Source organism: Oncorhynchus tshawytscha, linkage group LG22, assembly GCF_018296145.1.
Source record: "Oncorhynchus tshawytscha isolate Ot180627B linkage group LG22, Otsh_v2.0, whole genome shotgun sequence".
Classification (NCBI taxonomy): Eukaryota; Metazoa; Chordata; class Actinopteri; order Salmoniformes; family Salmonidae; genus Oncorhynchus; species Oncorhynchus tshawytscha.
In genome coordinates, this window is record NC_056450.1 from 22,567,380 (window position 1) to 22,593,400 (window position 26,021).

General features: G+C 41.0%; 2 protein-coding genes across 11 annotated transcripts in view; one reads left to right on the top strand and one right to left on the bottom strand.

Annotated features, from left to right (window-relative positions):
• Window positions 1-21,113, top strand: part of LOC112222095 (oxysterol-binding protein-related protein 2) — a 38,720-nt gene extending 17,607 nt beyond the window's left edge. For 6 of the 10 annotated variants that reach the window (XM_024384700.2, XM_024384703.2, XM_024384702.2 and 3 more), the window contains 12 exons: window positions 4,199-4,322; window positions 4,727-4,802; window positions 4,973-5,503; window positions 5,606-5,703; window positions 6,628-6,810; window positions 8,757-8,864; window positions 10,086-10,175; window positions 14,735-14,858; window positions 16,800-16,925; window positions 17,009-17,132; window positions 17,370-17,460; window positions 17,587-21,113. In XM_024384700.2, coding sequence (XP_024240468.2) covers window positions 4,199-4,322; window positions 4,727-4,802; window positions 4,973-5,503; window positions 5,606-5,703; window positions 6,628-6,810; window positions 8,757-8,864; window positions 10,086-10,175; window positions 14,735-14,858; window positions 16,800-16,925; window positions 17,009-17,132; window positions 17,370-17,460; window positions 17,587-17,689 — 1,778 coding nt within the window. In that variant the 3' untranslated portion in view covers window positions 17,690-21,113. The remainder of the gene's footprint in view (window positions 1-4,198; window positions 4,323-4,726; window positions 4,803-4,972; window positions 5,504-5,605; window positions 5,704-6,627; window positions 6,811-8,756; window positions 8,865-10,085; window positions 10,176-14,734; window positions 14,859-16,799; window positions 16,926-17,008; window positions 17,133-17,369; window positions 17,461-17,586) is intronic. The other 4 variants (XM_024384706.2, XM_024384708.2, XM_042303941.1 and 1 more) reach the window with 4 other exon arrangements.
• Window positions 21,114-22,273: 1,160 nt separating this feature from the next.
• Window positions 22,274-26,021, bottom strand: part of LOC112221549 (protein bassoon) — a 15,298-nt gene continuing 11,550 nt past the window's right edge. Inside the window, exon 7 of the mRNA XM_042303942.1 lies at window positions 22,274-26,021. This exon is cut by the window's right edge and continues 1,492 nt beyond it. The gene's annotated coding sequence lies outside the window, so the exon portion shown is untranslated.

Sequence of the window (26,021 nt, forward strand, 5' to 3'; positions counted from 1 at the left end):
AAACCAAGCCTTGAGGTTGAAAGAATTGTCCGTGGAGCTCTGAAACAGGATTGAGTCGAGGCACAGATCTAGGGAAGGGTACCAAAACATGTCTGCAGCGTTGAAGGTCCCTAAGAACACAGTGGCCTCTTAGAGCTGGCTGCCCGGCCAAACAGAGCCATTGGGGGAGAATGGCCTTGGCCAGGGAGGTGACCAAGAACCTGACTCTTCCACGGAGATGAGACAGCCATCTCTGCAGCACTCCACCAATCAGGCCTTTATGGTAGCGTGGCCAGACAGAAGCCACTCCTCAGCAAAAGGCACATGACAGCACACTTGGAGTTTGCCGAAAGGCACCTAAAGGACTCTCAGACCATGAGAAACAGGATTCTCTGCTCTGATGAAACCAAGATTGAACTCGTTGGCCTGAATGCCAAGCGTCACGTCTGGAGGAAACCTGGCCCCATCTCTACGGTGAAGCATGGTGGCAGCATCATGCTGTGTGGATGTTTTTCAGCGGCAGGGACTGGGAGACTAGTCCGGATCGAAGGAAAGCTGAATGGAGAAAAGTACAGTTTGATCATTGATCAAACCTGCTCCAAAGCGCTCAGGACCTCAGACTGGGGCGAATGTTCACTTTCCAACGGGACATCAATCCTAAGCATACAGCCAAGACAACGCATATAAATGAATGGAACAGGGACTTAAAAAGAACTGTTGGCTCAAGATGGAGGGAAAGTTGGAGTATAACTAATGAAATTACAGTTAACGAAAATGTACGCTTAATACAGTAACTAATGTATAATAAATTCTATACAACTGTCAAAATTCACATTCTACAACACAATGGCAGTCTTGTGTTGTGTAAAACTAACAATGATTCAATAATCCATGCTTTCCGGGAATGCTGTAAAGTGATGACTGCTTTGCACACTCTTGGCATTCTCTCAACCAGCTTCATGAGGTAGTCACCTGGAATGCATTTCAATTAACAGGTGTGCCTTGTTAAAAGTTCATTTGTGGAATTTCTTTCTTTAATGCGTTTGAGCCAATCAGTTGTGTTGTGACAAGGTAGGGTTGGTATACAGAAGATCTATTTGGTAATAGACAGTCCATATTATGGCAAGAACAACTCAAATAAGCAAAGAGAAACGACAGTCCATCATTACTTTAAGGCATGAAGGTCAGTCATTCCGGAACATTTTCAAGAACTTTGAAAGTTTCTTCAAGTGCAGTCGCAAAAAACATCAAGCGCTATTATGAAACTGGCTTTCATGAGGACCGCTATGGGAAAGGAAGACCCAGAGTTGCCTCTGCTGCAGAGGATAAGGTCATTAGAGTTACCAGTCTCAGAAATTGCAGCCCATTAATCATTAATACGATGGAAAAATCAAATAATTATTTTTATTTTTAATAGCATGGCGACCGATAATAAAAAAAAAATGGTACAACGTAAGGCCATGTGGCAAACAATAATGCAGGAACTAGGGTTGGAGGTGTGAGCCATGCGTGTCTGGGCAGAGGAGATCTAGGGTTTGTGTGCGTCTGTAGTTGTTGTTGTTGTGTGTGTGTATTTTTGGTGTGAAGAAAATAAAATATAATTTTTAAAAAAAGGTAGATTATATAATTCTATATTAGGTAACCTTGTCAGGCTAGGTGAGTTGTGTAATGTAAAGACCCATTTCTCTAAAACTGTTGAAAAGAATTGTTTGACCAAATACAATACTATTTCTCTGTAAAAAAAAATTGATCAAGACTTTCAGCATGCTTATAGAGAGGCACTCAACATGTACTGCACTGAAACAAATGACTCATGATTGGTTGAAAGAAATTGATACGAAGATTGTGGGAGCTCGACTGTTAGATTTCAGTGCAGCTTTTTGTTATTATTGACCGTATCCTGTTGAAAAAAACGTATGTTATGGCTTTGCAACCGCCAACATATCGTGAATTCGGAGCTATTGTATTTATCCAATAGAACACCAGAGGGGTTTCTTTTATATCATCTTTTCTAATGTTTAACATGTGAAGTGTACTCTGCGGTACACTGTGTTTACCAATAACCTGCCAGTGGCATTAAACAAAGCCTGTGTGTCCATGTATGCTCATTATTCAACCCTATGTGTCAGCAACCACAGCTAGTGAAATCACTACAACCCTAAACAAAGAGTTGCAGTCCGTTTTAGAATGGGTGGCCAGTAATTGACCGGTCCTGAACATCTCTAAAACTAAGAGCATTCTAGACCTGAGCGTAATATGGTAATGAATGGTGTGGCTGTTAAGCAAGTTGAGGAAACTGAGTAATTTAGTTTACCATCTAAGGCAACACCATCATGGTCAAAACATGTTGATTGAAAGGTTGTAAAGATGGGAAGAGGTCTGTCTGGTGATAAAGAGATGCTCTTCTTTTTTGACACCACACTCCATAAAGCAAGTCCTGCAGGCTCTAGTTTTATCTTGATTATTGTCCAGTCAAATGGGAAACTGCTGCCGAGAAAGATCTAGTTAAGCTGCACCGGCCCCAGAACAGAGCGGAATATTGTGCTATTCATCAGTGATATCAATACTAGTCTCTCTTGGCTAAGCATTGATGAAAGACTGAATGCATCACTTCTTGTTTTTATAAGAAACATTGTGTTTAAAAAAAATCCTAATTGTTTGCAGAGTCAACTTACACACAGCACTGACACACACTTACCCCACCAGACATGCCACCAGGGGTCTTTTCACAGTCACCAGGTCCAGAACAAATGCAAGGAAACATACAGTATTATACAGAGCCATGATTCAATGGAACTCCCTTCCATCTTATATTGAGCAAGTGAACAGCAAACCTGGTTTCAATAAACAAATAAAACAACACTTATGTGCTCGAGCGTTGCAAAATAAATGTACACACGTTATTCAATAATTTAATCCAAACTTCTTGCACGTCTCAACAAGCTTCTGTGTAGCCAGGCGCTAAAATAGAACTTGGTTCTATTTTTGATGCTTGACACACGGCAAGTCCCGCCTCTCCCATTCCTTATTGGTTTTTAGGAGCATATACCCATGTGGTTGAGAAAGACGAACTGGGGTCCACACTCCAGTCCAGTTGGTGGTGGTAATGCACCTTAATAAAGTTGGTTGCCAACTGCCATATAAAGTCAGAAGAAGAAATTACTAGAAACTGACAAGGTTTCCCCTTTTATCTGTGGAATAATTGTCGGAGTAGAGAACATACGATTTTGTGTAACTCAAAATGGGTCCAAATTCTACAAAGATCCAGAAAAAAAGGAGATTGTGCATTTCAGGTAAAATAACAACCCAATTATTTAAATAACAACCCAAAATAACAATCCAATACATTAATGTTTCATGTGTTTTGACCTGTCCCTAAATTAATCTATTTGGTTCAGTTTGTTTTGATATTTCAACCTGTGTGTCCTGATTGCGTCTGGTGTGGATGTACAAAACCAACATGCGCGTGCTTGCCCGGTCTAGTCAACATGTCACTATAAAGTGCTTTTTTTGAGCTCTCCTAGCCTTGCCATTGAGGAACTGAAGCAAACGCACTCATCGTTTTTTGTTTGGAACACAGCCCTCTGTCCCCACCGTCATACAATTACTGTTGTTTACACAATCCAAAAACGTTTATAAATGTATAAATCGCAATCTGGGTCAGGTGGGTGTAATTTGAAAGCTTATTCTATTGCCAACATAGCTAGCTATGTTATAAAATATGATCTTAGTGTTCTGCTTTCAAACTGCACTTCAGAGAAATTGTAATTCATGTGCGCATAGAATGGAGTCGTGTTCCATGGCATATTTTTGTCACAATACTACAAACATCTTATTCTATTCAGGACTACCCAGGTTAGGCATGCCATCCTTGAAACTGGGTAAAATATAGCGATCATAAATGTTGATACTGTAAATGACATGAGTCTTCAAATATAGAAATGTGAAGTGCACATTTGGGACTAATGAGTGATTTGATTGTGTAACATCGAAGCTGTATTTATTATAATCCCCAATGTGTCATCTTTCAGAACACATAGTCTCCTTTCAATTTACAGCATTTCCCTCCGATAACAAATCACTGTTAAGTTTGTCAATGTCCCGACATCCATGTTAGCTATCCTGCTACAGACGCACGTGCATCACTCAACATGACTGATGGTAAACAGAAAATGGCTCTATAGCCTTTCCCTAATTTGTGTGTGTTTGTCTGTGTTAGGCCTGGACTCTGATGAGTCGTATGAAGGCACGTCGGAGGCCAGTTTTAAAGATGCCGTGGTGTATGATGGCACCCAGAGGAACAATGGTTCCTTGCCACAGGAGAACGGAATCAGGAAACACAGGTACGCTAAGATTCCTGTTGTCCTCCTCTCCAGGTCTTCTCTTTCTCTCCATCCATCTCTTTTTCTTTTCGATCTCTCTCGCACTCTCTCACACTATCGTAATCTGTCTCTTTCTGACTCTGTGTTGCTCTCCCTTTACTTACTGCCCCCCTCCCTCCCTCTCTTTTCTCTAACATTCTTAATAGCTTTAACCCTGCTAGAAGACTGGCCAGTCCACATGCTCCATTTATCTCTAACCCAGTCAGCCAGCCAGTCAGTATATAATAACATCCAACAGGTCAGCCTACAATCACATACTTTAGTAGTGATATTCATCATGGTGATACTCACCTTCTCTGATTCTCTACAAGACACTAATATGTTGTCTTTGTGTGTTTTGTCTGTCTTATCCTTAAATCTTTCAGGACAACACTACCTGCCCCAATGTTTTCCAGAAACAACTTCAGTGTGTGGGGCATTCTAAAGAAATGCATTGGACTGGTAAGGGCTACAGACCATATCTAAAGAATCACTTTGTGATCACACATCTATTTATAGACAATGACATTCTCTAGGTTTCTACGCTAAAGAGTTTGAATTCATCCCACTTCTGTGAAGGTATTTGACATTCTAATCTTCTTTTCTCTGTGTGTGTGCGTGCGCGTGTGTAGGAGCTGTCCAAGATCACCATGCCCATTGTGTTCAACGAGCCCCTGAGCTTCCTCCAGCGGATCACTGAGTACATGGAGCACACATACCTCATCAACAAAGCCTGCTCGCTGTCTGACTCCATAGAGCGCATGCAGGTGAGAGCATACACACACCGTAACAACAAAGCCTGCTCGCTGTCTGACTCCATAGAGCGCATGCAGGTGAGAGCATACACACACCGTAACAACAAAGCCTGCTCGCTGTCTCACTCCATAGAGCGCATGCAGGTGAGAGCATACACACACCGTAACAACAAAGCCTGCTCGCTGTCTGACTCCATAGAGCGCATGCAGGTGAGAGCATACACACACCGTAACAACAAAGCCTGCTCGCTGTCTCACTCCATAGAGCGCATGCAGGTGAGAGCATACACACACCGTAACAACAAAGCCTGCTCGCTGTCTGACTCCATAGAGCGCATGCAGGTGAGAGCATACACACACCGTAACAACAAAGCCTGCTCGCTGTCTCACTCCATAGAGCGCATGCAGGTGAGAGCATACACACACCGTAACAACAAAGGAAGCTTCCGATAACCCAGTTGGATGACTAAACAGTAAGAGACAGTGAATCCTCCCCTCGTGTCTTCCCAGGCGGTAGCTGCTTTTGCCGTGTCGGCCGTAGCGTCACAGTGGGACAGAACTGGAAAGCCCTTCAACCCTCTGCTAGGAGAGACCTACGAGCTGACACGGTGAGGGGACAGGACTGCAACACTTCCATACCTAGTTGCATAGAGAGGTGTTGTAAAAAGCTGTGGAGCTCTGGACTGTTCCTCCCTGTCTCTGACTAGACTGCACACTGTATTGGTCTTCAAGCCTTTAATAGGACATCTTTACCTGCTTTCACCTATGAATTTAACAATAATACTTACACTACCATTCAGAAGTTTGCGGTCACTTAGAAATGTCCTTGTTTTTGAAAGAAAAGCACTTTTTTGTGTCGTCCATTAAAATAACACCAAATTGATCCGAAATACAGTGTAGACATTGTTAATGTTGTAAATAACTATTGTAGCTGGAAAATGCAGCTTTTTAATGGAATATCTACATTTATCACCAACCATCACTCCTGTGTTCCAATGTCATGTTGTGTTAGCTAATCCAAGTTACTCAACTAGTCTAAAGAAGGCCAGTTTTATTGCTTCTTTAATCAACAACAGTTTTCAGCTGTGCTAACATAATTGCAAAAGGGTTTTCTAATGATCAATTAGCCTTTTGAAATGATAAACTTGGATTAGCTAACACAACATGCCATTGGAACACAAGAGTGATGGTTGCTGATAATGGGCCTCTGTATGGCTAGATAGATATTCCATTAAAAATCAGCCGTTTCCAGCTACAATCATCACTAACAACATTAACAATGTCTACACTGTATTTCTGATCAATTTGATGTTATTTTAATGGACTTTTCTTTGTTGCTTTTCTTTCAAAAACAAGGACATTTCTAAGTATATGTTCCTCTGTTGACCTTATTTTCAATGTGCTATGATACGTCTATTTTTTCCTCCTGTCCTGCCTATATTCTTTTTCTTCCCCTCTTTCTCATCCTCCCTTTCTCTTTTATCTTTTCTCTCTCCTCTGTCTCGCTCTCTGGCTCTCTCTCTCTCCCCTAGAGAGGACCATGGCTACAGGCTGATCTCGGAGCAGGTCAGCCACCACCCCCCCATCAGTGCCTTCCATGCTGAAAGCCTAGTCGGGGACTTCGTCTTCCACGGCTCCATCTACCCCAAATTAAAGTTTTGGGGCAAGAGTGTGGAGGCCGAGCCAAAGGGAACCATCACACTAGAACTCCTCAAGTGAGTCAAATCAATCCAATCAAATGTTATTTATCACATGTGCCGAATACAACAGGTGTAGACTTGAAATGCTTACTTAACCTCTCTGGTACAAGTGGGACGCTAGCGTCCCACCTCGACAACAGCCAGTGAAATTGCAGGGCGCCAAATTCAAAACAACAGAAATCCCATAATTAAAATTCCTCAAACATACAAGTATTATCCACCATTTTAAAGAAAAACTTCTTGTAAATCCAACCACAGTGTCCGATTTCAAAAAGGCTTTACTGCGAAAGCACACCATGCGATTATGTTAGGTCAGCACCTAGTCACAGAAAACCATACAGACATTTACCAGCCAAGGAGAGGGCTCACAAGTCAGAAATAGGGATTAAATTAATCACTAACCTTTGATCTTCATCAGATAACACTCATAGGAATTCATGTTACACAATACATGTATGTTTTGTTCGATAAAGTTCATATTTATATCCAAAAATCTCAGTTTACATTGGCGCGTTAAGTTCAGAAATGCATTGTCTCAAACAAACATCCGATGAAAGTGCAGAGAGACACACCAAATTACAGAAATACTAAACGATACAAGTGTTAAACATACGAATAAAGATAAACTTCTCCTTAATGCAACCGCTGTGTCAGATTTCAAAAAGGCTTTACGGAGAAAGCACACTTTGTGATTATGTTAGGTCAGCACCTAGCCACAGAAACCCATACAGCCATTTTCCAGCCAAGGAGAGTGTCACAAAAGTCAGAAATAGCATTACAATTAATCACTTACCTTTGAGGGTCTTCATCTGGTGGCACTCCCAGGTCTCCATGTTAGACAAATGTTTGTTTTGTTCGATAATGTCCCTCTTTATGACCAAAAACCTCCTTTTTTGTTTGCGTATTTTGTCCAGTAATCCAAATGCTTAAGACGCGTGCACGAATTCCAGACTAAAAGTTTTTAAAAAGTACAATAAAAGTTAGTAGAAACATGCCAAACGATGTCTAAAATCAGTCCTCTGGTTGTTTTTGTCATAAATAATCAATAATATTTAAACTGGACAAAAGCTTCGTCAATAGGAAAGTAGAAACAAGAAAGGCGCGTTCCCGATCAGATGCATGGCTGGTGAATGGAAATTTCCACTGGCCACTGATTGAAAGTGCTGTATCTCCCTCATTTTTCAGAGTAAAAGCCTGAAACAATGCCTAAAGACTGGCCACATGTAGAGGAAGCCACAGAGCTTGTGAACTGGGTCCTAAGTCTTTGTATGGTGGATAGGCTTTCAATGGAAAAACAGCCTTTCAAAATAATAGTACTTCCTGGTTGGATTGTCCTCGGGTTTTCGCCTGCCATATCAGATCTGTTATACTCACAGACATTATTTTAACAGGTTTGGAAACTTTAGTGTTTTCTATCCAATTCTACTAATTATATGCATATCCTATCTTCTGGGCCTGAGTAGCAAGCAGTTTAATTTGGTCATGCTTTTCATCCAAAATTCCAAATGCTGCCCCCTACCCTAGTGAAGTTAAGTGCCCTTTTCCAACAATGCAGAGTTAAAAAGAACAAACATTTTTCCTTATTAAAAATAAGAAAAAAATGTATTAAAAAAATAAGGCTATATACAAGGACTACCAGTACCGAGTGAATGTGCAGGGGTATGAGGTAGAGGTATTATGTACATGTACCTGTAAGTATGGTTAAAAGTGACTAGGCATTCAGGATAGATGATAAACAGTAGCAGCAACGTATATGAGTGTGTGTGTAGCGTCTATGCATGTGCGTGTGAGCGTATGTAGTGAGCGTATGTAGTGAGTGTCAGTGCAGTATGTGTAGGTAGAGTCTAGTGAGTGTGCACAGCCAATGCAAATAGTCCGGATAGCCATTTGATTAACTGTTAAGCAAACGTGTGTGTGAGAATCCATTGTACTGAGGCTTTGTTTGCTCCCCTTCTCTCCAGGCATGGTGAGGTCTATACATGGACCAACCCTTTCTGCTGTGTACACAATGTCATCCTGGGTAAACTGTGGATCGAGCAGTATGGCACTGTGGAGATCCTCAACCACAGGTGAATATAGGAATGGCTATTTTGTTTACCTTAGTTTACCTTCAATTCTTGGTTTGGAAGCATATAAAAGTGTAAATATCCACTACTTTCAGTAGAACAGACATAGGGGCAAATCCTAATTTCCACTTCAATACAATGTTCACTTAATCATGTATTAATGTCAATGGGTTAAGTCTTGTTCACACTGGCAGTTTGAAGTGACTCAGATCCAATTTTTTTGCGTTTCCTTTTCGAATCTGATCTTTTTCCTGGAGACTGAACAACCAATAAACACACGGAATCAGATATTCTCAAGTCAGATTCAAACCACATTCATAGGTGATGTTAAATCCGATACAAATTTGATTCCTGGTCATGTTTATTTTAATTTAATTTGACCTTTATTTAACTAGGCGAGTCAGTTAAGAACAAATTATTATTTTCAATGACGGCCTAGGAACAGTGGATTAACTGCCTGTTCAAGGGCAGAATGACAGATTTGTACCTTGTCAGCTCGGGGATGTGACTTGTCTGAATGGTTAAATCTGATTTATTGACCCGTAAGTGTTTTTTTAGACTTATTTGGCATATCTTGTTACTTGCTAGCTACTCTGTTGACAGTTTGATAAAAACATGATGTGGTAGCTAACTAGCTTATTAATTGTTTACAAACAAATGAGTGAATATGCTAGCAAGCTGAACAGCTAGCTAGCCAGTTGACTCTTTGTGGTTAGAAAAAAATGACACATTTTGAAGTTGAAAGTTGGATCCTCTTATCCTTTTGAGGCTTAAAGTGTTCAGACACTGATTTCGAACAGTCAAAGCAACTGGGAAACTTCTAAGGTAGGCGTTGTTGTCACCTTCGCTTGCAACACAAGAACTGCTGAGCAAGAGGAAACCCGAGAACCACCACCAGTCAGCCTTCACCACTGTACACCCCCCCCGTCATTACCATGACAACTAGCGTAAACATGTCAGCAAATGACTACAGTCTGAGCATACCGAAATCCCCTTTGGTCACTTGTAACTTGCTGTTTGGACAGTCAGTATCCCAAAACGGATTTGAAAAACAAAACGGATTTGAGCGTTAAGGTCTGCGTTGTGAACAAAGCTTAAGTGAAAATGTGACTTTAGTGGTAGTTAAGATTTGCCCCTAAAGACAGTACTTGAGCCATAATGGTCTGGAAATGAATTATTGTTTCTTTTCTCCTCATTCTTCTGGTCTCTGTCTGTCCTGAGCAGTACTGGTGATAAGTGTGTGCTGAACTTCAAGCCATGTGGCATGTTTGGGAAGGAGCTACACAGAGTAGAGGGCTACATTCAGGATAAGAGGTACAGAATGTGGAAGTATTGGCACTCTGATACACCAACTATGGCTTACTTCTCTGGTCCTGAATTCACTGGTCCAGTTGAAGTGTTTTTGTGACACACTGCAACAAAAGTATTTACAATGGAAAACATAATACGTGTTCTTATTGGGCAGAGTTGATCAGGGTCACACAGTTTTTCTGGGTAGTCTTAAACAAACCTACTTTGAAACAAAAGTATACACCTTACACATGGTTATGGGCTTACAAAACAGACACCTGTACTGTCATATATACAGTGGTTCTTCCTTTAAAAGTTTTGAGCTTATGCGCGACCATTTGTGGTAGATGGTGGCAGATAAATTGTGATAAATTGCATCATTCTGGCAACAATGGCTGACACTTAAATAACGCGCCATAGAATTCTGCGGCACCCCCAAGCTGTGCTGCAGTACGCCATAACTTTTAAAGGAAGAACTACTGTAGAGATGAAATGTATAACATTTTGAGTTTGAGTCACATTATTTATCTTTATATACATCACAAAAGACTGAAATATAACATAACTGTTTATTCAAATCAAATGTGCCAAATACAACAGGACCTTACCGTGAAATGCTTACTTACAAGCCCTTAACCAACAATGCAGTTCAAGAAATAGAGTTAAGAGAAGATTGACTAAATTATTTTAATTTTATTTTAATTTAACCTTTATTTAACCAGGTAGGCTAGTTGAGAACAAGTTCTCATTTGCAACTGTGACCTGGCCAAGATAAAGCGTAGCAATTCGACACATACAACAACACAGAGTTACACATGGAATAAACAAAAAAATACAGTAGAACAAAAGAAAAACATAAAGTAAATATACAGTGAGTGCAAATGAGGTAAGTTAAGGAAATAAATAGGCCATGGTGGCGAAGTAATTACAATATAGCAATTAAACACTGGAATGGTAGATCGGCAGAAGATGAATGTGCAAATAGAGATACTGGGGTGCAAAGGAGCAAGATAAATAAATAAATAAATACAGTATGGGGATGAGGTAGGTAGATAGATGGGCTGTTTACAGATGGGCTATGTACAGGTGCAGTGATCTGTGAGCTGCTCTGACAGCTGGTGAGGGAGATGTGAGTCTCCAGCTTCAGAGATTTTTGCAGTTTATTCCAGTCATGGGCAGCAGAGAACTGGAAGGAAAGACGACCAAGGAGGAATTAGCTTTGGGGGTGACCAGTGAGAGATACCTGCTGGAGCACGTGCTACGAGTGGGTGCTGCTATGGTGACCAGTGAGCTGAGATAAGGCGGGGCTTTACCTAGCAGAGACTTGTACATAACCTGTAGCCAGTGGGTTTGGCAACAAGTATGAAGCGAGGGCCAACCAACGAGAGCGTACAGGTCGCAATGGTGGGTAGTGTATGGGGCGTTGGTGACAAAACGGATGGCACTGTGATGGACTGCATCCAGTTTCTAGAGTGTTGGAGGCTATTTCATAGATGACATCACCGAAGTCGAGGATCGGTAGGATGGTCAGTTTTACGAGGGTATGTTTGGCAAAATGAGTGAACAATGCTTTGTTGCGATATAGGAAGCCGATTCTAGATTTAATTTTGGATTGGAGATGCTTAATGTGAGTCTGGAAGGAGAGTTTACAGTCTAACCTGACACCCAGGTATTTGTAGGTGTCCACGTATTCTAAGTCAGAGCCGTCCAGAGTAGTGATGCTGAACCTAAACGACATCTTTTCAGTCTCCTGAGGGGGAGAGGTGCCGTCTTCACGACTGTATTGGTGTAAATGGACCATGATAGTTTGTTGGTGGAACTTAACTCTTGACCCGCTCCACTTCAGCCCCGTCAATGTTAATGGGGGCCTGTTCGGCCCTCCTTTTCCTGTAGTCAACTATCAGCTCCTTTGTGTTGCTCACATTGAGGGAGAGGTTGTTGTCCTGGCACCACACTGCCAGGTCTCTGACCTCCTCCCTATCGTCTGTCTCATCGTCGGTGATCAGGCCTACAACTGTTGTGTCGTCAACAAACTTATTGATGGTGTTGGAGTCGTGCTTGGCTACGCAGTCGTGGGTGAACAGGGAGTAAAGGAGGGGTTTCAGATCAGCGTGGCAGATATTGCTTACCCTTACCACCTGGGGGCGGCCCATCAGGAAGTCCAGGATCCAGTTGCAGAGGGAGTGTTTAGTCCCAGGATCCTTAGCTTATTGATGAGCTTTGTGGGCACTATGGTGTTGACCGCTGAGCTGTAGTCAATGAACAGCATTCTCATGTAGGCGTTCCTTTTGTCCAGTTGGGAAAGGGCAGTGTGGTGTTTGATTGTGTCATCTTACAAAGCACTTCATGGCTACCGACGTGAGTGCTACAGGGTGGTAGTCATTTAGGCAGTTTACCTTCGCTTTCTTGGGCACAGGGGCTATGGCGGTCTGCTTGAAACGTGGGTATTACAGACTCGGTCAGGGATAGGTTGGAAATGTCAGGGGAAGACACTTGCCAGTTTGTCCACGCATGCTTTGAGTACATGTCCTGGTAATCCGTCTGGCCCCGCAGCCTTGAATGTTGACCTGTTTAAAGGTCTTCCTCACATCGGCTACATTAAGCATGATCACACAGTCGTCCGGAACACCTAGTGCTCTCATGCATGCTTCAGTGTTGCTTGCCTCGATGCAAGCATAAAAGGCATTTAGCTTGTCTGGTAGGATCGCGTCACTGGGAAGCTCGCGCCTGGGCTTCCCTTTGTAGTCCGTAATAGTTTGCAAGCCCTGCCACATCCAAGGAGTGACAGAGCCGGTGTAGTAGGATTCAATCTTAGTCCTGTATTGACGCTTTGCCTGTTTGATGGTTAGTCTGAGGGCATAGCGGAATTTGTTATAAGCGTCCGGATTCGTGTCCCACTTCGTGAAAGCTGCAGCTCTAGCCTTTAGCTCGGTGCGGATGTTGCCTTCTTGGCTTCTGGTTGGGATATATACGTACGGTCACTGTGGACACGACGTCGTAGATGCACTTATTGATGAAGCCAGTGACTGAGGTGGTATACTCCTTAATACCATTGGATGTTTACGCTACAGCAAAACAGTTCTGTAGCATCCGCGTCATCTGACCACTTCCTTATTGAGCGAGTCACTGTTACTTCCTGCTTTAGTTTTTGCTTGTAAGCAGGACTCTGGAGGATAGAATTATGGTCAGAGTTGCCAAATTGGGAGAGCTTTGTATGTGTCTCCGTGTGTGGAGTGAAGGTGGTCTAGAGTTGATTTTTTTCCCCTCTTTTTTTCTGGTTGCATGTGACATGCTAGTAGAAATGAGGTAAAGCGGATTTAAGTATGCCGGCAAGTCCCCAGGCCGCTAGGTGTGCCGCTTCTGGATGAGCGTTTTCTTTTGGCCTTATACAGCTCAGCTCGTTAAGTGCGGTCTTAGTGCCAGCATCGGTTTGTGGTGGTAAATAGATGGCTATGAATAATATAGATGACAACTCTCTGGGTAGATAGAGGTCTACAGCTTATCATGAGGTACTCTTACTCGAGAAATACCTTGAGACTTTAATATTAGACATTGCACCCAGCTGTTACTGACAAATAAACCAGACATAGCTGCTCTGTCCTGCCAATGCACAGAAAACCCAGCCATCGCTATATTATCTGCCACAACTCGGTGAAACATAAGATATTAGTTTTTAACGTCCCATTGGTAGGATAATCTCGATCGTATATCATCCAGTTTATTTTCCAGTGATTGCACATTGACCAATAGAACGTGTGGTAAAAGCGGTTTACCCAGTCGCCGACGACGGCCCACTGAATTTCCGTCATTTCTTCACGCTAATAGCTAAATTAGGGACAAAATAAGTTAAAACAATGCTTACATTTTTTATTTATTTTTATTTATTTATTTAACCTTTTATTTAACCAGGAAGGGCTCATTGAGGTTTAAAATCTCTTTTTCAAGAGCGTCCTGGCCAAGATAGGCAGCACCAAGTCATTACAAAAATGACAGACAAACAACATGAAAAACTACAAGTAATCTAGTAAAAACCATAGAATTCACAAGAGTATAACAAAATTAAAAACAGCAAATTAAAAACATTGACAGGTCAGGGAATCAGTCTCAAGATCATTCATCAGTGATTTAAAAATACCAATCGGAACAAGTTCTTCCAGTTTAAAAGTATTTTGTAAGGCGTTCCAAGACGATGGCGCAGAGTACATAAAAGCCCTTTTACCAAATTCAGTTGGGACATTTGGAACAGTTCGCAGGATAAAGTCCAGCGAACGAAGAGACGACCCACCACATCTCTGAACAATAAAAAATAGCACAGTTGGTTAGGAGCAAAACGGCAGCCTCCCCTCTGGCACCATTATCATCAAAATAGAAACACCGTGTTTGAACAACATTCCACCCATGCGTCAACTAGGTCATTTGACTGCAGGAAAGAGTAGTACCTTCCCGTGTCAAATGGTTTTGAAGCGTTTCTCCCTACTGAACTCGCCCCTGGTGGGTGACACACAATGATAACATGGTGTCATTCTCTGTCAGTGCTGCAGTATTTGGCTGCTGATGTCTCCTCCCCTCTCTGTCCCTGGCAGTAAAAAGAAGCATTGTGTGATCTATGGGAAGTGGACTGAGTGCATGTGGAGCGTGGACCCCCAGACATACGAGGCCAACAAGAAGGCTGAGAAGAAAGGAGACTCGAAGAAACCGAAGAGTCAGGTGAGTCAGTGTCTCACAATATGGGTGTCCTTTTCTAGAGTAAAGATCTTTTCGAAACAGATTGGGCCTTGTAGTGTACATATTGTGTGTGTTTGTAATGTTTGTTGACTTATTGTAATACAACATTGACTTCTCTTGATAACTGTCCTCTGATTTTGATTTCCTGATGATTCTGTCAGAATGTCATGACGTAATGTCAAGGTAAAAATGAGACAAGTAGTCTAGGTCTCTTGTAGTGTGTGTGTGTGTGTGTGTGTGTGTGTGTGTGTGTGTAACCAGTGAGAACAGTATAGTGTAGTTCATTTCACAGTGGATATGGTATATTCATGGTACATGAAGTAGACATACAGGGCATTGGGAAAGTGTTCAGACCCCTTGACTTTTTCCTCATTTTGTTACGTTACAGCCCTATTCTAAAATTGATTCAATTGTTTTTTTCCCTCAATCTACACACATTAAACCATTATAACTAAGCATAAAAACGTTTTAAGAAATGTTTGCAAATGTATTATAAATAAACTATCACATTTACATAATTATTCAGACCCTTTACTCAGTATTTTGAAGCACCTTTGGCTGCAATTACAGCCTTGAGTCTTCTTTGGTATGACGCCGTAAGCTTGGCACACCTGTATTTAGGAGTTTCCCCCCATTATTCTCTGCAGATCCTCTCAAGCTCTGTCAGGTTAAATGGAGAGCATCACTGCACAGCTATTTTCAGGTCTCTCCAGAGATGTTCGATCGGGTTCAAGTCCGGGCTCTGACAGTGCCACTCAAGGACATTCAGAGACTTGTCCCGAAGCCACTCCTGCGTTGGCTTGGCTGTGTGCTTAGGGTCGTTGTCCTTTTGAAGGTGAATCTTTTCCCCAGTCTGAGTGCTCTGGAGCAGGTTTTCATCAAGGATCTCTCTTTATTCCATTCATCTTTCCCTCGATTCCCGACTAGTCTCCCAGTCCCTGCCTCTGAAAGACATCCCCACTGCATGATGCTGCCACCACCACCATGCTTCACCGTAGGGATGGTGCCAGGTTTCCTCCAGACGTGACGCTTGGCACTCAGGCCAAAGAGTTCAATTTTGGTTTCATCAGACCAGACAATCCTGTTTCTCATGGTCCGAGAGTCCTTTAGGTGCCATAAAGGCCTGATTGGTGGAGTTCTGCAGAAATGGTTGTCCTTCTGGAAGGTTCTCCCAACTCCAGTGGAACTCTGGGGCTCTGTCAGTGACTATCGGGTTCTTGGTCACCTCCCTGACCAAGGCCCTTCTCCCCAGATTGCTCAGTTTAGCTGGGCGGCTCTAGGAAGAGTCTTTGTTCTAAACGTATTCTATTTAAGAATGATGGAGGCCACTGTGTTCTTGGGGACCTTCGATGCTTTCTGGTACCCCTCCCCAGATCTGTGCCTCGACATAATCCTGTCTCGGACCTCAAGGCTTGGTTTTTGCTTTGACATGCACTGTCAACTGTGGGACCTTATATAGACAGGTGTTGTCTTTCCAAATCATGTCCAATCAATTAAATTTACCACAGGTGGACTCCAATCAAGTTGTAGAAACATCTGAGGGATGATCAATGGAAGTCTCATAGCAATACTTATGTAATTATGGTATTTCAGTTTTTATTTGTAAAACATTTTCAGAAATATCTAAACCTGTTGTTGCTTTGTCATTATGGGGTATTGTGTATAGATTGATGAGGGGGGGGGGAAATGATTTAATCCATTTTAGAAAAAAAGGCTGTAATGTAACAAAATGTGGGAAAGGTCAAGGGGTCTGAATACTTTCATAATGCCCTGTATCCCTTGCTGAAGTCATTTCTGATTTTATTGCTTTATTCAGAAGGAAAGTACACTTCTCATTAGAGGTTTGTAAGCAATGCAAGTTTTATATAGACGTGTGTGTGTGTGTGTGTGTGTGTGTGTGTGTGTGTGTGTGTGTGTGTGCAGGAGGAGCCTGAGGGGGCAGACAACGATGATGCAGATGACATGCCTGAGGTCCAAGAGACCGTAGCTATGATCCCTGGCAGCACCCTGCTCTGGAGGATATCATCACGACCCCAACACTCTGCTAAGGTAACGCACACACAGCTTAGCGTATAACCCAACAGCTTACACATACATTTTGGTATTAATTATGTATAATGTTATTTTTCCAGATGTATAACTTCACTAACTTTGCCATGTCGCTGAATGAGCTGGAGCCTGGCATGCAGGACCTCCTGGCCCCCACAGACTGCCGCCTGCGGCCCGACATCAGAGCCATGGAGAACGGAGACATGGGTATAGAAGTTCTTCTATTACATCCTCACACCCTACATGATGCTGCCCTCTACCGTTCCTTTGGGGTGGTACATTCACATGTCGTTTTTGTGTTCAGATTCCATTGTTGTTTTTTGAGAGGTGTTAAGTATGTCAGTGCCACATATCCACAAAGCCAAAGTATTAGAAACTAGTGTTACGTTTGTGTATCTAAGTACAGAATAGGTCATTTAAGATCCACTGTTCTTGTATGTGCAGATGAAGCCAGTCGAGAGAAGGCGAGGCTGGAGGAGAAACAGAGATCGGCTCGGAAAGACCGTTCCAAGGATGAGGAGGAATGGTCCACTAGGTGACAACTGAGTGTCCTCACATTTCAGGATTTGTATTTATTCATATGACATACTTGTAGAACATAATGGTCAATGGTGTTATATCATTTAAAGTAAACCATAATAACCATTATCTTGTCTTCCAGATGGTTCCAGTCAGGCACAAACCCCTACACGTCATCCCAGGACTGGCTCTACACGGGGGGCTACTTCGATAGAAATTACTCTGAGCTCCCTGTTATCTACTGATCCAGGTGGTCTCTGTGGGAACACCCACCAACATCCCCTCAGCCTCCCTTTCACTCCGGCCAGTCCCCTGACACTCTCCTGCTCTAAGCACCACACAGTCTCCCATTGGAACTCTGAACTGGCGATAGACAAGTGTTATACAAGGAGAGGCTATGTGTTGTTAACACAACCCTCCCCCGTCTTCTAATAGATATGGAACAAACAGTCAACGGTGAAATCAGGAATGTGAATGTGCCTTTGATCATTGGAGGCATCAAAGGTGAAAGCAGAAAGGAACTGAGACTGTAGGAGACTGTGTTTTGTTCCTGAACAGGAGTGCTTTGTGGGTACCCCTCCCCTTCCTCCCTATCTGACCTGGGTCGAATACCTATTTAAAATATTGGAAATATTTTAGTTTGATTTAACTTGCTTTGCATGGCGAGTTTGCACATTTGGGACTATTCCTTTGGTCCCATTGCACCTGACAAAATAAACCAAGCACACCTGGACTATTCCAACCAGGTTTGCCTTCCCTTATACAGTGTTGGAAAAAGTACCCAATTGTCATACTTGAGTAAAAGTTAAGATACCTTCATGGAAAAGGACTCAAGTTGAAGTGAAAGTCACCCAGTAAAATACTACTTGAGTAAAAGTCAAAGTAATTGTTTTAAATATACTGAACTATCAAAGGTAATTGTAATTGCTAAAATATACTTAAGTATCAAAAGTTAAGGAATTTGAAATTATTTATACTTTATGTTAAGCAAATCAGATGGCACCATTTTATTTTTTTAATATGGGTAGCCAGGGGCACACTCCAACACTCACATCATTTACAAACAATGTGTTTGTGTTTAGTGAGTCAGCCAGATCAAAGGCAGTAGGGATGACCAGGGATGTTCTCTTGATAAATGTGTGAATTGGACCATTTTCCTGTCATTCACAAGGTAGTACTTTCAGGTGTCAGGGAAAACATATGGAGTAAAAAGTACATTATTTTCTTTAGGAATGTAGTGAAATAGAAGTTGTAAAAAATATAAATAGTAAAGTACAGATACCCCAAAAAATAACTTAAGGGGTACCTTAAAATATTTTTACTGAAGTACTTTATACCACTGCCCCTATATACGTCCAGAGGTTGCGCTTCTCATCACTACCTGTCACGTAATATAAGTTATATGTATAGATAAGAGTAATGACCATTTGCTGTATAGGCCAATCACACACTTATCTATCCACATTGGCCAGTGCTCAGTCTGTGAATACAGACCGTCAGTTAGTCATTCCCCCAGCACAAAATATTCCTCTCTTACGCTTCTGCATGTCTATTGGCTCGCTAGCTAACAGCGTTAGTGACCCCTAGCTTTGTGGCAGTAGCCTACAGTACATTCAGCTCCCACTGTTTACCTAGTTAGTCAACTTAGTGTTAAAGTAATCATGAGTCATGAAAATAATTGCGGTTAGTAAGATTATACGAAGAGTAATTTGTCTGTTTGCGAGTGTGTATACATTTCTAATGGTTTGTACAGAATCTGAAGCCATATGGTTCCTTTTAACTACAGGTATGACTGGCGCGGGGTGGTTTGCTCTTCAGTCATTGGCTATGATTAAGTGAATTGACTATTGTAACATGATAAAGCATGTAAGATATACATGTATGTAAATACCTACTTTATCAAATATAGCTAGCTAATCACCATAAAACTGTCCTACCAGCTCAAAGTGAATCTGGAATTGATGGGATTATAACTGATACGGGAGAAGTCATTGTATAGTATTATCAGCTTCCCTTGTTGTTGCCTTCCTTGTGTTAGGAACTCTGTAGCTTTCTAACCACACTCCTACATCACCAATCTCTTTTATAATGGTCAGCCATTATGTGTAGGTTCTTATTTATAAAAGACTGGCATCAAATCATTTTTTAACAAATCTAATATATTTTGGGTGATTAATGTGCAGTTAATTGTACTGTGGTAAACATTACATTGAAGCCTTGTAGATTAAGCCTAGATGCATGAATCAAAGTGTAAACCAATGTGCTTCTGCTCTGGAGGTCTTTTAAAAGCAGCAAACAACTTTAGTGTCTGTTTAGTAAAACATGCCATGTTGACCATTGGGAATGCTGTTCACTCTTCATGGGAATCCAAACGGAATCTCTTGAAGAAACGTATGGGGATTCAGTTTGGTTTCCCAGGATCCACTTCATTCCCTGCACTACAAACTGGCCTACTCTCCTGAACCACACTGTGCATTTGAAATGACCGCCAAAATCTATGCATCCAACCAATAGCTCTGAGTGTCTCGGCGTACCTTTACATGGTATAGTAATACACATACTTTAGTTTTGTCACCGGCAGCCAAACCCACATATAGATGACCGTGTTGTCAGCTTGTTTGACTGTAGATGAACCCAAAGTGATTGTGTGAATTTGGTCTGTGGATCACCATGGTAGTCTGTAAGAAAGTATTATAAAGATGAATCCCCAGCTTAGATCAATTTGATCTTGACTGAATATTGCTTTCACAAATGTCTTAGTTTTTGTGGTATTGCTAGTGGTTGGAGAAATGGGCAACACAACGTGGCAAAAAGACATGACAAACCAAGAAGCCTTTGATCACGTCTTATCTTGATTGATAGTTTTTTCCCCAATGGTTATGCTTAGTGCCTGAGTTAAGGCCTAGATTCAGTCAGACCAAGCGTTAACTAGCGATGGCCGACACCCACATAGCTGATGTTTTGGTGGTGTCTGAGGTGTAACTGCGTTGGCTGCTGTCAAATCGTTCAGCAGCTGCTCTTGTGATCATTGTCACGAAGCCACACCCATCCGCCTCATGTTAGAAATTCAGAATGAGAATGTGTAGGCTATATAGAAATAATGACACTCAAATTGAAATTTATTTAACAAAAAGTACAATTTCGATTTATATAAGCCTAAATCGAGGTGTAGGCTATATCTCACATTCCAGTGTTTTGAACTTGTAAACAAGGCTGCATGGGATTTCTCTTAATATGACTCCATGCAGCCAATTGCAATGTCCGCTTTAGGTATAAAGCCAGGAGCCGCTTGGGGATTTGACAGTTCTCATGCAGTTCCACCTCCAACACCGCCAAAACAACCGCGATACGGATGTTTGGTAAAGCGGATGTAATTGAATAGAGCCCTAAGTAAACAGATTTTCCTGTATTTCATTTAATATTTAAGATGTTTTTAGTTTTATCAGTCATGTTTTTAACATATGTTTTTCAAACCCATCTCTATGCTGTGCTTTATTGTCAGTAACACTTTGAAATGTTTAGGTCTCAGCAGACGTGTATGTACAGGAAATGTATGTAAAACAGATCACACTGCTTCTGGTTGTATCTACACACTTCACTGTTTCATCAAATGCTAATTTAACTAGCATCTGAAGATTAATGTACCAACATTAAACAAGTAGATTTTTATCTTGCTTTGTGTGTGTGTTTTCATAATAGCTTATATAAGTTGCGTTTTTAACATTTTGAAAATCCTCTTGACTGTGGTTGTCAATGTAAATATATGTTCTTCTGCCCTGTGTCTCAGATGTTTAGTACAGTAGAATCACAAGCCAATAGCATATTATTTTGTGCAATTGATTTATTAGTATTTAAACAAACTTTTGGGGATAACATTATTGCAGATGTTTTATTTTGAGGTGGAAGTTTTAGTGGGTAATTTCTTGCAAGCTGTAATTTAGGCAGCTTGTAAGTTTATGGGAAAAATCTAATAGTTTAACTACAGTACATGCTTTTTTTCTTAAAGAAAATATTGTTGAACATAGAAACCACAAATTGGAAGTTCACTTAGGGCTGGATTCAATCCGTGTTGCGTAAGAAACCCGCATTCTAGCTTGATTTAAATTTAAAGGCAATGTTCGCGGATACTGCATTCAGGGTTAACGCTGTATGTCGGCTCAATCAGAAATTACCTTTACATTTTTACGCGGATCTTCCGCGATACGGTTTGAATCCAGACCTTTTATTCTTCTTTTTCTCCATTTCATATGAAAAATGATGATCATGGTGGTAAAGTATGGAGGAAAGGAAAGCTTTTCTCAAAAGAATGACCGGTATGATTTTTATGACAAGCTCACTCCATACAGTAGCATTTATACTGTACACCACCAGCTCAGTCTGACAGTGTGTGCGTTTGTCTATGGAGAAGCAGCAGAAACAGTGACCATGATACGCGTTCTCTCATAAGCCCTGTTTATACCTGCCGCTAACATGCATCCTTTGTCCTGATCCTGTCCACATTTACAGAAATATGTCTATACATTTTATTAAAATGCGCCTCATATCTGTCTGCATTGTGACCAGATCTCCTGGCCCCTCCCTGTATGCAAATTATTTTAATTTTCTAGCTTTTCCCCCCCAAAAATTATGACACATTAATGCCATAAGTCATTGGTGCCACCTGTCAATGATTTTAGAAGGTGGGATAATTATGATTTAAATGGTTTTTCTGTCCAGATCCGTCTAGGCTGTGTTTACGCAGGCAGCCCAATTCTGATATTATTTCCACTAATTGGTCTTTCGGCCAATCGCATATCTTTTCACATCAGATCTTAGTGAAAAAAATATCAGAATTTGGCTTCCTGCGTAAACGTAGCCCATTGTGCCTGACTACCTCCGGAGGTGGCGAGGAAGATCTGATCACAATGCAGCTTTTAATCATCTACACTGTCTGAAAATATGGGCACAATCAGGACAAAGGACGCAAGTTAAGAGGCAGGTATAAACAGGGCTATAGAATGCTCACTATAATGATCTGACTGTATTGCTTGTAATTCTAGAAAGATTCCTACAGACAACAGTATTTTTTTGTATTTCTCTTTTATTCTTTTCCTGATTGAAATGTATTGTAAGGTCATTATTTCATTCATCACATTACATGACATGATGCACCAAGTCTACTACAACTGTTTACAGGAATACACTGAAACATACACAAGGTTTTCAAATGGATACATGAAGTATAGCTCATTGCACTTACAACAGTGAATGTAACATCTTATTCATTTAGGGTCTCTGTCTTTATTTTCTGTTGCTTTTTTCAATTACATTTTCTTTTTTACAAACCTCCATCCAGTTAATGGAAGCCAGGATGTCCCTTTTGAGGAAGGTGTTTTTTCTTCTCGTTTTACAAACACAACATGTATAGAAACTCTACACAGACCAATATGTTTCTGAATACAACTTTTTGTTTTTAATTAAACAGTCTGCACAAGCCAGCCACATACACAATGCTTTTTTGTCATTTTTATTCACAAAAGCACAAGTTTGGCAAGGTCAGCCTGCGTGGCTTTCCATGCCTGTGATAGTGTTTAGTATGACATTTACATGTTGTACAGAGCAGTCTATGACCCTGATTGGTATTTACAGTGAATATGCCTGGCTGCCTGTCAGATGTAAGGAGAGGCTTTATGCTGCATTAGCTCATGCACTTGTTACTTTTCACTAAGGTGAAAGATGACTGCTCCCTGATGGTTGAGAAAGATTTTTTGTCGCTTTTTTTCCAGCATTCCCTTGTCTGTCACCCTATTATGTTCATCCATAGTAATGTCCTGTTGTTGTTCGCTGTGCGTAGCCATCCACAAGGACCCACAGCAAGGGCAGATAGTCGCAGTTGCTATGCTACTTTAAAAGCACAATTTTTGGTTGACGTAAAAAAAAGACATGGGGTTTTTATTTGTCCCTGGCAAAATGCTGTGGTCCAAAGCCCATCCAGAGTAGATGTAGGACTGGATGGGACAGTAATAAGATGGCTTTCTTGATTGACCAGTATTGTAATAATAAGCCCTTACTACTATGCATATTAACGTCCCATTTCATTTCACCACGGTGCATTTTGTGTGTGCTTTCCTGAGGCAAAGTGATTGAACACAGTTACAAACTATTTCAAACATAAACAAGTCATAATTGGATTTTGATCAGTATTGATTCTCTTATTTTTTTACAACTTCATTATTATCTCTATCTCATTTACATATCTGATCATCCAGTCACTGACAGTGACTTTATCTGTCGCTAGTTTGTTCTAACGGCCTGTGAGGTGCTTTCCATGGCGGTCATATCTACTGTAAGGAGGCCTTTGTAACAGTAGGACAATATTGATATGATCATCATTCTATTCCATGAACTTCATAGGGATTTCGCCAGTGTACCAATGACTATCTGTATGATACAATAATATTTGTGTATAGATATTCCATTAAAGTATGCTATAAAAATATTTTTTTACATTGAAATAATCGCCCATACTTGAAACAGCAGTTACTGTACTGAGTGAGTTGTGGGTTAAGGGATTTTCACACTAAAGCCTTTCAAGCCAAATGAATGGTGAGTGGGTATAGCCTACAATGGTTTTCAGTGGGCTCACTGAAAGGAAACAAGCAGCCTCCCATCAACGTTCAAACTTCTTGAATATCATAGTATGTTAGTAGGTAGTGGCAGTGTACACACACCAGGTCATTCCCTTCGATCATGAAAAGGGCCTGTCATTTCTCGAATATGTCTTATATATATTTATCATATAGTATTTGTTTTACATATTTATATAAATTATATATTTAATCTCTTCATATAATTGGCTTAAGTCTTTAGCAGCTTCATTCTATTCTATGGAATAACAAGTGCACAAACTAGCAGCCAAGTATTGGAATCCATGGCCGTCCAACAAAAATGGGGTCTTCAGCACTGTACGTACAAGACCATTCGCTGTGCCCGGCAACCCATGCTTGAAGCAATAAGATGGCAGACTTTATTGACACTATTCTGCATCGAAAAATGGCACCTTATTCCCTATAGCCAGCCTATAGTACACTAATTGGAATAGTGTGCCATTTTAGGGTGCCTATGTAGATAACCAGTTGGCAACCGGTTCCAATTTTCAGTGAAGGGACTGAAACATGCCACAAAAAAAGAATTTAAAGAAACATTGAATCAAATTCCTGACGTACACATATTCACACAATTCCTGACGTACACATACAGCTATTTACAAACAAGTCAATCTATTTCTGTAGCAGGAATGCTAAAAGGAAGCAGTATTTGTCTCAGCCATGACAATGATAGTGGTATTCAGTTTCTTCCTCTTTTACTTCACCCAAATATGATTCATTGCATAGAACGTTTGAAATGTAAAAGTTGCCGTCGACACTTGTTTTATTTGCCAGATAATGGTTTGTTTTTTAGTAGGATGGTGAGAAACACTCGCATACAGTACTCACACACATACAAACATCAGGAACGTAACGATACAGAAGTGACTGTTACTGAGGTTTTGCCAGAGCATGCTTGATTCCAGCAACCACAGAAAGAGAAAGAGAGAATATACATCACGTTTGGGCTCCCATCAGTAGGCCTCTAGCGTCTGAGCGTATCACCAGTAACACTACTACACACGCTGCCCTGCAAAGAACAGCAGGAAGAACACTGACCTGAGAGGTTTCCGTGACAATCGTCAACATTTTGGGGTTTGCAGTTTGGTCGCAAATACAAAGACAAAAAACAACCGACTGTGCTGTATCTTTGACACTTGAGTGTCTAATCCACCAAACACCTTTTGCTACCTCGCACATAACTCATACATCGCTGTTCCCCGCAGCCATATGTGAGTGTGTGCAGAGTAGGTGTCTCTCCAACCTAACATCCTCAGTCTGTTTGAAACACATGGCCAATATGTACTCCATGTCTGTAAGGGGTCTCTCTTTCCCTGTGATGGTGTTTTGGATGTTAAAAGTCTGTAGTAAGCCAGAAAACATGAAAACCCAATGATTATGACAGTCAACAAAAGAATGCTAAACTACTTCAAGTCAGATACAATGGTGATTTGCACTGGTTTGTATTCAGTGCCTCTCTGCTGTCTTGCAGTGCTCATGTATCATAATGGGCAGATATGAAATGCCTTGACTGGGCATTACCAAACTACCAGACTGGATTTACAAGGTTGTATTTATTAGAGCACTCCGTAGCAATACGTTTTGCACCGGAAAACAAAAACAAGCTTTTCTTATTGGACAATTTCAGGTAGTCCCTCCCTGTTTGTCAGTTTTTTTTATATTGTTTGGTGCCTAATGAATACAACCCAGGTGTGGCCCTGTTAAGATGTGATAGCAGAATATCGCACAGAGGCAACACATTCCTGACTAACGATTTGTAAAATGACACAAGTTTGTGCTCTTTGCTGACTTTCTTCCACATACTATTGCTTTTTCAGTATTAATAATCATAAATAAATAATGTAATCAATGATTATGGACACCATAAACACACAAATGTATGAGAAAATACACAATATAAAGGATTACAAATTTAAAAGTGAAACAAAAT